Here is an 11,337-nt window from a genome sequence, read left to right as displayed (position 1 = left end):
GTATTGTGCAGGTGCAGGAAGTGTTTTCCTATTCCGTCTAAAATTATACACGCAACACGTGTATGCTGTAATCTGACGGTAAAACTATTTCACCATTTTAACAAAACTCACAAACGTTGTCGGAAGCGGGGCAGAGGCATGCTACCACGCATGCGTACCACGCAGATACAACTAAAGTCGTGCACCGTTGCTGAAATAGGTTTAACACCAGAGTTTTTAAATGTCGGCAGGTATAATTACCCCAGGAAACACTGCCGACCCAGATATGAGGCACCTACAGCATCCATAAGCGGCCCGGGAACTGTAAACGAAGCAGGAAGTAGTCGGTACGTCCTCCCAGAAGCTTTCTCATCTTTGTTTTGTAGTTGGCAAACAGCCGAGCCGGCAGACAAGACGTCACTTCCTCAAGTTATTTCCATTTGTTTGTGGCAAACGCCAGCAGTTATCTTCTACCTTATACACCAAAGACAACGAGACTATTGTGATTTTCAGTATGTCAGGGTGGAAACAGCAGTGCCTTTCATTTCTCTGTACTGCTGTACTCTGAAATTACGCAAAAAATATAGTGGCTTTCAGACGTGTAAGCGTTAGCAAAGACAGGAAAACGTGCGTTCGCGAACAGAAGTAACGCTAGTTGGTCAGCTAACCTTAGCTAGCTAGTTTAGGTTAATTGGCTAACTATTGTTAGCTCCCTTGTTCCTGGTACCGTCTGTGCTGTGGTGTTGGCTAACATTAGCTGACTTACTCGCGATTGTACACTGATGGAGTGCCCTCATCTGAACTCAAACGTGAGCAGTTCTATCGATTCCTCCAGGTTCCCTAACGGTACTCCTTCCTCCTGGTGCTGCAACGGTAAGAAAAGTGCTCCTCACTATCGCTGTCATTCAGCATTACTAAACTTCACGTTAATGGAAACATAAAATTAGCTCCAGTCGGCACTGATGCTGCCTAGTTTGTTTGTGTCAGCCAGGTAGTGTAGCTACAAGTCAGCAGCTATCACAGATGGAGATCACAATTCACCAGATACACTGCATACCCATATGACACATAAAAGTATCATGCTTTCAAAAGCAGTCTTATTTGGCAGTACGCTTCTCAACCAAGACAACTTCTTGTATCTTCAGTTTGCCGGTCCAATAAAAGCCCATGGGTTTGCCTTACCTGTCTGGTGGTCCACTGTGGAAGGTAAGTTAGTCTCTGTTGCTTTGTTGGCAACTTAATCTCTGGTGTGTGTGTGTGTGTGCCAGTCCTTTTCCTTTCCTTGAACATTGTCAGCCTTGTAAGAGCTGCTATACATAAATTAAGGTTTATCGTCTACAGAACTTAGTGGTCACTGTGATGGCTGTGTGTAAATATAGTCTGCTCCTCAAAACATAGGTCTAACAAAATGCATGTCAAGTGTTTGGCAAAATCTTTCTCACAGTCCTGCGATTGTGTTTGGTTGGGTCTATGTAGCCCCTGTTTTCTGTGTGTTATACTTGCATTCAAGTCATATAATGAAACATCTGTTTTTTTTCTTGGACAACTTTAAAAAAAAGAGAGAGAGAAGATCATTTGACAACACTCGCCATATTTCCAAAATCCTCAGAGACTCATCTAATCGTGTGGATTGAAATTTTCTGTCGACTGTAAAAAACTTTGAAACAGTCTATGGGAATTATGTGTATTCGCTAATGTTTGTACCACAAAGGAAAACTGTAAATGTATTATTGGCAAATGCAACTATAACTAATGATTTAATCTCAAGTGTTGGTACATGTCCTACAAAGTAAGCAAGAAGATATTTTTATTTGGACATTGTGTGTAGTAGTAGTCGTAGCTTAGTAAATATCATATGTTGTGCTGCAGACTGATTTTAAACAGATGGTTAGAGGAGTTTTATTTAGAAATGTTGTCAAAACATTCAGCAAGTAGTTTAGTTTGTTTTGTTTTTTTTGAGGGGGAACAGATTCTTTCATGGCACAATGTAGGCCAGTACCTGTTGTGATTTATATTTGTAATTTCCAGATAGTACCAGATGTTGTGTGTTTTATTAAGCAATCTCTTCCTGAATAGATATGTCAATGGACATGCAAAGAAACACTTTGAAGAGAGCCAAGTCACTGGTGTTAGTCAAAAGAAGGGTGAGAAACAGGAGAAAGAGAAATCCCATCATTCTGTCTGCATGGACTGCAGCAACCACAGTGTATTCTGGTGAGTGTCCTTCATGACTAATTTATCTACCAATCTGACCACTCTCTCACTCATTGTGAGAACCTGCAAAAGTACAGTAATAAATGTTTGAACATAGAAGCATTGTTATGATGTTGTATGTAAATTATATTTTGTTTATCATCACAAATGTATTTGATAAATAAATGAGAACAAACGATCAGTTAATTTGCTAGTAATCCCAAATTCTCCTGGTTACATGCTACAAATGATCACATGTTAATTACAACTATATTCAGACTTATTTGATGGAAATCACTGCTACCACATTTATACCTGTGGTTAAATGGTGCGTGACACCACAGTGAAATGCAATGCAGTATATTTATGATGATATGATGATTTATGATACCGTTTTTCTTATGCAAAGTTTTAATCTCAATAACATAATTGTGTTTATACGACTTGACTATTGTGGATTTATAGTTACAGATGTGATGACTTTGTCGTCAATGACACCAAACCCGGGCAGGTGCAGAAGATGAGGGAGCATCTTCAGAGTTTAGAAAAGTAAGTACAAAGTCTTTCAGTAGGCTATGTTGTTGGTATCATTGTTCTACTCTGGCATCATTACACTTGCCAAATTATGTAAGTAAAATGTAGCATTAGTTTTGATAGATTGACCATGTTTGACATTGATAGTCAAGGTAAGACGTATCTCCCAAGAAAATCAGCCTAATCAGGAAGATACACTCACAAAACTTGATTGAAAACTACTCCACACAAGATCCCCAGATAAAGTGATTTTCCTCCTTACAGCGCAGCACTGATGGGGGACAGGCCGAGGAAAAGGAAATTTCAGGAAAGCCTAGTTCCAGACGGCAAGTTGGTAAAAGACAATGTAAGTGCCTGAAGATTTTCTGATTGTTTTCTTCTCTTAGAAGAGGCAAAGTTGGAGCTGCTTCACAATTATGTGCTTGCACAAAAGACTGTACTACCACTCACACTTTACTCACATTTTCCTTTTACACTGTGGTACAAGGCTCCAATTAAATGAGCCACAGCAGCCTTTATAGAGCGCGACACTAAGTGACTCTCAAGATATCTTTAAATGTTCACTTGGAACTTGCTTTTAGTCACAATTCTTCCTCAGGCAATTAAAAGATATAATTTAGGTACATGTGCATCTCTCTCTGTCCCTCTTGTCTCTGTCAGGATGGGGTGGCGTTAGGTGCTACAGGCCTGCGGAACTTGGGCAACACGTGCTTCATGAACGCCATTCTGCAGTCCCTCAGGTAAGGCGGTGCACTGAAGATGAGGTATGTGGGTGGTAAACTGGGTTTGCAGCATGGTTCAGTAGCTCTGCCCCTGTAGACCCAGGGCCTCACGACCAGTCATCCTTTATTAATATAGTCTGGGGCACAGGCAGGGGAATTACACAGGCAGCTTGGAAACAAGACACAGTCAAAGGCCAGATTTCCCAGCGAACAAAAAATATTTTGCCAGGAACATATACTGGCATGTTCCCAGAGTTAGTTTATATCACGTACATGTTCTATTACTGCTGATCATTTACCAAAGCATGCCATAGATTTTTGATAGAAATTGAATCTGTTTTCATAATTTCCACGAAGCCATCAGTTTCCATTTTTTTCAGTATAGTGATAAAATCAATGTGCAGAAACTTGAAATGTGCTTCATGAAGTTAAGTCATTGGTGTTAATTTCTAGTTGTATGTTATGTAAGCAGTCAGACCTTTACATAGCAAACGTCTGCTTGCCCCTTAAAGTCAATAATGCAAATCATCAGTATTTAATTGTAGTGTCACTACGTCATTGCCTGTGTAAAAATGCTGCTTAAGCAGGCTACAATTTAATGGATGATTTTTGCAGGAACTTGTAGCATGCAGGAAACTGAAATGCTCAATGAGTTTCAGTCTGGGTTTTCTGAAATCCTGAATTTCTGAGTTTTAAGTGCAGTACTGTTTGTTGGTGAGGTGGTCAAATCTAAAGTACTGTCTTAACAAGACAGACATAACTTCTAACGTCTGCCTTGAAAAGGCTGCTGTTTATCAAATTAGTCTGCATCTTCAATTGTATTACCATATAACTATAAAGCAACAGTACCAAATGTTTGTGTAAAAGGCTAGAAAACATTAAAAAACAAAAACCTGACTTATTTGAAAGAGGGTCAGAAGTAATGTAACAGACTTTATCTGCAAACAAAGTGGACAGAACAAGCATCTTGTAGTGTTTAAAAACATTTTTTGATTATTATTATTAAAGTGTGTTTCCTTCCAACGAGGTGCTCAGACCACTATATAAACCACTCAGACTACTCTCACTTTCGTTAATGTGTGCGCCTGTTCAGGTTTGAAACATATTCTCACAAAACGTGTGTCTCTTTGACAGCAACATCGAGCAGTTCAGCTGTTATTTCAAAGAGCTGCCTGCAGTGGCTCTGCGCAGTGGTAAGACGGCAGGAAGAAGGATGTACCACACCCGCAGCCAAGGGGACAACAGTGTGTAAGGTCCTCTTCTAGAGGAGGGGGGGATCTATGGGCTAAGTGCATTTATCTGAAACAAATTTCACTTTCGCACACTTAGTATTATACAATGAGTAATGTCTTTTGCTGAAGAGTATATGACAGTCTTTAGATGTTGGTAGTCCCAGGTTGTGCAGCATGGTAAAAGGGTTTCTTTATGTTGAACAGGTCTTTGGTGGAGGAGTTCAGGAAAACCCTTTGTTCCCTGTGGCAGGGCAACCAGTCCGCCTTCAGTCCAGACTCCTTATTTTATGCTATATGGAAAATCATGCCAAGTTTCAGGTATGTCAACACTATACAAAGAATTTGACCGAATTAATCTAAGCAGGAAACTGCTATCTTTTCTTTCAGTGTGTTTGGGTGGTGCACATTATACTAGAGATTTGGTCAAAGATGCTCCATGCCTAACAAATTGAAACAGTCCATTGTGTGTTATTACAGTAACATAATTTAAACCTGTGTTTGATTATTCAGGGGCTACCAGCAGCAGGATGCTCATGAGTTCATGCGTTACCTGCTGGACCACCTACACCGGGAGCTCCAGTACAGTCGCAATGGGGCGTCTCACCCGGTCTCACCTCAGGATGGGGTCAGACTCTCCACCGCAGAGGGCAAATGCTGCATGTAAGCTCTTACAATTAAAGTGTTTTCGTGTGAACGCTACATGTGACCGCTTTTGTTCTGGTCTGATTTGATTACACATACATACATACATACATACATACATACAATCATACATACATACATACATACATACATACATACATACATACATACATACATACATACATACATACATACATACATACATACATACATACATACATACAATCATACATAAATAAATAAATAAATAAATAAATATGCATTTATTGAACACAAGATTCAGTTGTGCATTTATTAAAATTAATTATCAATACAAAGGTTTATAATTGCCTTTTGATTCCTTACAGAAATGGGACTGCCAGTGTTGTCACATCAAATTTTGGTGGGATACTTCAGAATGAAGTCAACTGCCTGATCTGTGGGACAGAATCTCGGAAGTTTGATCCATTTCTTGGTAAGCAGGTCAAAGATAGACTCAGTATGTTTTGTCATTTTCAGTGCTTTTGTGATCTAGCAAAGCCATTTCCCCTGTAGGCTTTCTAAAAGACTGTATTTAATTTATTTGGGCTTATATAATACAATCCTTTAATGCCTAGTTTCCCTCCCTTTTTTACTCAGATCTGTCTTTGGACATTCCCAGCCAGTTCAGACAAAAGAGAAGCAAGGACCAGGAGCCAGGGCCAACATGCACCTTACGTGGTACGTTTCCAAGTGTCAGAGGTAATGACTCATTAGACATTTTTGGCAGTATAAACACTTTATATTTGTTTTGCTTTGTTTTAGACTGCTTGCATAGCTTCACTGACCTGGAAGAACTTGATGAAACAGAGCTGTACTATTGCCACAAGTGTAAGAAGCGACAGAAATCCACAAAGAAGTTCTGGATCCAGAAGCTGCCAAAGGTAGTACAACCATTGTGTCGTATAATTGTTTTATAACAGTTTACTAATTTTACTCTTTACTTTTATGAAAGTAAAGAAATGGCTGGTATAATTGGAGGTTTTTATTTCCAATTGTAGGTTTTGTGTCTGCACCTAAAAAGGTTCCACTGGACAGCCTTTCTGAGAAACAAAGTGGACACCTACGTGGAATTTCCACTGAGAGGCCTGGACATGAGGGGCTACTTACTTGAGGTGAGCTCAGAACAGAATAAATGCGTGTCATGGATGGGTGGATCATCATTTTAAATTGAGTAATTTCAGAAAAGGCTCATCAGGAAATGGTTTAAATGATACTTTTATGAAAAGGGAAGTTCTGCTGTTTGGTCAGCATGGCTCATTAGCCACACAAGTGCCACAATAAAAAACCAGGTCTTTCTGAAAATTAGCTGTGGGTTTGTGTACTGAAAAACTGCAGCTGTACTCATAACACAATATGCAAAATAAATAAGCCACCCAACAACTACCCACATCCCCTTTTTCTCTCTGTTTACTGTTATGGAAGATTCCACGTGCAAAACAAGTTTGCTAAAGATGTCATTGTGGAAATTGTATTGGTATTACTCAGTCATACTAGGAAACATCACAATACCACAGTGGCTTTGTGTACTTGTGCCAAATGTGAACCTTTGTAATGAAGGGGTATGGTTTGGTAACTTAAAAAACACAGAGTCAAAACATGAACGCTTTGCTTAAGATCTTTCCATGATGTGACTTGACATCTGACCATGTCAAACATATGAATTATGATGGTGAACAGCTGCGTTGTACGTTGGTCACAAACTGAGAGCCGCAGACAGCGTGAAGAAAGGACCATTTAAAGTGTGGATGCAGGAGGTCCTTTTATTTACAAAAATTACAAAAGCTTCTTTGCCAGATTGGTGATGTAGTCTAACTGAACAGTCAGCTGACGACTGATTTACATCCACAACCAAAAGACACAGATCACTGTCGGCATCTGCTGGCTGACTGGAGAAACACAGTGTAAAGTGAGTGTAAAAAATGATGGAACTCATCATAAATTACACTGCACACACTAACAGGGTTGTAACAATCAATTAATGAATAAATTAATTGGTTGATCATCATAACATGTATTCAGTAACCTGTTAATTATAAGTTTATGTCATCTTTTTGTAATAAAAATGCTTAGACTCAAATATTAGGATTTGCTAAGTTCCTCATGGTAATGAACTGTAACTGTTTTTTGTAATCATGTCATATTTCACATTTCCAACATTTTACAGACTAAATAATTAATGTTTAGTGTGTTTGATTGTTCTGAAGAAAGACAGAAATCTGAATGTTGAGGATAAGCCATGATGAGCAATTAACTTTGTTGTTGCTGTTCATCTGCAGTGTATTGATTAATTATTTGGATCACTGAGTGATACCTGCAGTGCTCCTGTTATCCGACAAACCTAGAATATAAACTGTTTCACCTAAAATGAGATGGAGCCTTGACCGTCCTATATTCTTCTCGTGTAGGAAATGTTTGTACCATCCGTGCTTTACATTTTCATGAACTCATCTCTCACCCACATCCAGGTAGCATCTTACTGTCACACACTGGACTGCTGATACCTAAGTAGAATAACAATGCGCTTTGATTCACCTCAAACGCCAACAAGCACATAAAGCCTCACCTCAGATGGCTCTGTCTCACACACACGCACACACAAGCCTGTGTGTGAGGCCTGTGTCACACTTCAAACTAATCACCAGACTAATTAAAATGGAGTGTTACAGGAGAACTTGTGCGTTATTTAGGATGTGAAATTCAGCTGGTATCGCTTTACTGAAGAAATGGATTATGTAGTGAAACATTATTTCATTACAAGTGTAGTGAAAACTATATTTATATAAACAGTTGGCTCAAAATGTATCTTGTTTGAATATATACCTCTATATATTGATAGCCTTTTTGTTCCAGGTGCTGAGTGTTCTGTCTTGTTGAAGTTGTAAATCTTTCAGTCGAGATGTTGTGGATGGAATCGAGAACCCAGAAAGGAAATCCTTATCTTGGCATTTCTGTTTGTGTTTTACAGCCAGAGAATTCATTACCAGAACGGTGCCTGTATGACCTTGTTGCTGTCGTAGTGCATCATGGATCTGGGTGAGTAAATTGAAGCACCACAGTTTAAACACTCAAATGGGGGGAGTTGAAATTGATATTTGTTCAAGTTTGATCTGTTTAATCATACTTGGCACACACGGCATCCAGAGTACTGCAGTGTCCTGCATATATCAGACTTGTTGGGGTCAATTTGTTTTTTTCCCTCCGGCTGTGTTCAGATGCATGTGATTTTGTCACCATGGCAGCAAAATGAACAGCTGGATCCAGCCATCATAAATCTATACATTAACATCTGCCGACTAGCTCTGTCTGCCTGAGCTGGCCGTCAGTCATCCAGTTGCTGTACAAACAATTCCGATCCAATTTAGTTGAAAAGCCTTGTGGACAGCTGCAGTTTAAAAATTCATGAAGCCACTACATGCTGAAAGGCATTAGGCTGAAAGTCCTTGAAAATGTGTTTAGATATGCCTAGAGCAGTTTGTCAGAGTCCTGCAGATTTACCTCTGGCCTCTAAGTGGTGCTGATGCACCACTGCTGTGTTGTCGAGCTGAATGTGTCGCTCTCATGCCAGCAGCAGTAAATGAAGTCCTGCAAGCCAGACAGCAGAATGTGATATATGTGTCTGTGTTCACAGGGTTGGATCAGGGCATTATACAGCATATGGCAGCCACGAGAGCCGCTGGTACCACTTCAATGACAGCACAGTGACTCTGACCAATGAGGACGCAGTGAGGAAGGCCAAGGCCTACATCCTGTTCTACGTGGAGAGGACTGAGCAGGGGGCATCTGACAAGAGTGCCACAGACAGCACAGCCACTAACAAGCCTGCTGTGGACTCAGCAGCCGTGGACAGAGTTTCCTCAGAAGCAGTTGCTCAGGACACAGTTGCCACAGACGTGGTTTTGCTGGACGTGGCAGCATCACACATGAATGCCCTCGACGTGGCGTCCCCAGATAATGCTGTGTTGGGAAATGAGAGTGAAGACATGGCTGAACTGCATAACGCTGACACAGCTTCCAAGGAAGCTGCACTAGATAGGGATACCTCAGAAAAGGCTGCAACCGAGGAAGCCAGCCAAGCCAGCCAAGCTATACAAGCCGTTGCACAATGACTCTGTTAGACTGCCTCAGACCAGCTGGTCACTCCAGTTTGGCTTCACCTCAATCACATTTCTCACAGTGCTTGATTTAAATAGTTAATTTTCACGTTTCAATGTCTGTGCAACTATTTTGTTTTTTATGACCTGCATGACAGCATCATGTATAATTTGCTGCTTGAGTTTTGTTTAGTATGACATTTTTCATTTGTTTCCTTGATGTTGTATTCCTCAGTCAAGGTAGACTTCTCCATATGTAATAGATTCCAAAGGTGATTGTTGAAAATTATGAAGTAAAGCTGTAGCCTTGGAAAACCTCAGTTGGTCCAATGTTTAGCGTAGACTGATGAGATCGGTTGTGTCAAGACACTGTCATTGTAACAATATTTGGTTTTTCTATTGTTTTTAAAGTTTCTAATTTTATCATTTCCACCTCTTCTTGAGAACCTCGTAGTTCTGTTATCCAGTCATTAGGGACGATTTTAGCAAATAGAATGCAATGCATTTATTTACTGACAAGTGCTCGGTAGTGCTTGAGAAAGTTGTCTCAACTTCTTGACCAGAACCAATGTGAAAGAAATGATCATTCTCAAATTGTTTTGTTGTCTGTGTTGACGTTGGCGTATAATTTAACATTTGGTGTTGATCTGAAATGGGCTTGGAAACGGGCCCTGGTGAAATGCTCTTTTAAAAACATATATCAGTGATAAAATACAACGAAGAATCCTTTTTCAAATGTTTGATGTTTTTTGTTTTGGTTATCAGCGGAAAACATTTCCCCCTTCTCTGAACCCGACACAGCAAATCCATTACCACAGCCAGACAACATCGAGCCGTTAAAACATGAAGAGGGGTTTTTTGTTTCATGTCATTACTGTTTAAAGCTTTTAAACCTTTTTCATCCACTAGGTGCTAATGTGTTCTTTCGGTAATCTTTTGGAAGAAGCTCCCATTATTATGCAATTAACTGAAGTCAGAATTATAAAAGCCTAAAATCATACGGCCACGTTGACTCCCTAGATTTACAAAATCCAAGTGGATTCAGTTTGTTGTTAAAGACTTTGTTTAAATTGATTTATAGCTGAATCATATAATGGCATCTTGGAAAATGTTTATATGATTAAGTGATGCTTAATGATGTTTGTAAAAGGGAAGATGAGCCAACAAAGTGCTGAAACATTGAATCTCTCAACCAAGTAATTTTCAGCTATTTTGATAATTGATCTTAAGTTGTTTTTTAAAGCAAAAAAGTACAATTATAAAGTAAAAAAAAAAAAAGGAAATTATAATTATCTATTATATCTTGGGTTTGAATGTTTTTTCAGACAGATAATACAACATTTGTAGACTGTATCTTGGGCTCTAGAATACCATTTCTCCACTAGTTCTTTGTACATTATATCAACCAAACTGTTGATTTGTCAGGACATTTACTGGGAGATTCATTCCGTACTAGCTAGCACTCAGTAGCGCCAAGGCCCAACAGTTCCTGTTGGTAGTCCCTACTGTACTCACTCAAGATCCAGATAAGTGAACACAAATCTTTGTGAGCTGGACATGCGTACAGCAAAAGGTGCTTTACATTGTGTTCATGTGCCCCATTTAACTGTCCAAACAGCCGTTGATATGTCCCAGAGCGACCTTCAAGTAGAGAGAGAGAGAGCACATTTTTATTTTTAAGCTCTTTTTTTTTTTTTTTTTTTAATTTGTTGTTTTTCTTCCCCCGGCGAACATCTCCGCCCACACACACTCTCACACTCACACACATAAGAGCTCCCCTCGGGACACATGCCAGCCAGTCAGCCCTCTCGCTCAGGCAGGAACAAGCACTCCTGTATGATGAGGAACAGCTGCTCTTCCTCGCCTCGCTCGCAGGTGGCTGTGGGCTCACTACTCTCCCTCCAGTAATGACACAAGTGGCCC

At 39.8% G+C, this 11,337-nt stretch overlaps 1 protein-coding gene across 2 annotated transcripts; it reads left to right on the top strand.

The window, feature by feature from the left end:
- Positions 1-135: 135 nt before the first annotated feature.
- usp3 (ubiquitin specific peptidase 3) lies at positions 136-10,489 on the top strand. 2 transcript variants are annotated; one of them, XM_037107436.1, is made up of 16 exons: positions 136-326; positions 815-852; positions 1,125-1,185; positions 2,056-2,193; positions 2,638-2,721; positions 2,971-3,052; positions 3,367-3,446; positions 4,563-4,676; positions 4,865-4,978; positions 5,171-5,320; positions 5,650-5,756; positions 5,921-6,001; positions 6,086-6,204; positions 6,322-6,435; positions 8,289-8,356; positions 8,952-10,489. In XM_037107436.1, exons 1-16 carry the CDS (start codon positions 139-141, stop codon positions 9,427-9,429), a joined length of 2,016 nt encoding a protein of 671 aa, XP_036963331.1. In that variant the 5' UTR covers positions 136-138; the 3' UTR covers positions 9,430-10,489. The 2 variants fall into 2 exon arrangements, with proteins under 2 accessions (XP_036963331.1, XP_036963333.1); XM_037107438.1 differs by lacking the exon at positions 136-326 and having other exon boundaries at positions 394-852.
- The last annotated feature ends 848 nt before the right edge of the window (positions 10,490-11,337 follow it).

Source organism: Acanthopagrus latus, chromosome 8 (assembly GCF_904848185.1).
Source record: "Acanthopagrus latus isolate v.2019 chromosome 8, fAcaLat1.1, whole genome shotgun sequence".
NCBI classification, from domain to species: domain Eukaryota; kingdom Metazoa; phylum Chordata; class Actinopteri; order Spariformes; family Sparidae; genus Acanthopagrus; species Acanthopagrus latus.
Note: the sequence above shows the minus strand (reverse complement) of the source record. Positions and strands in the feature narration are given on the sequence as shown.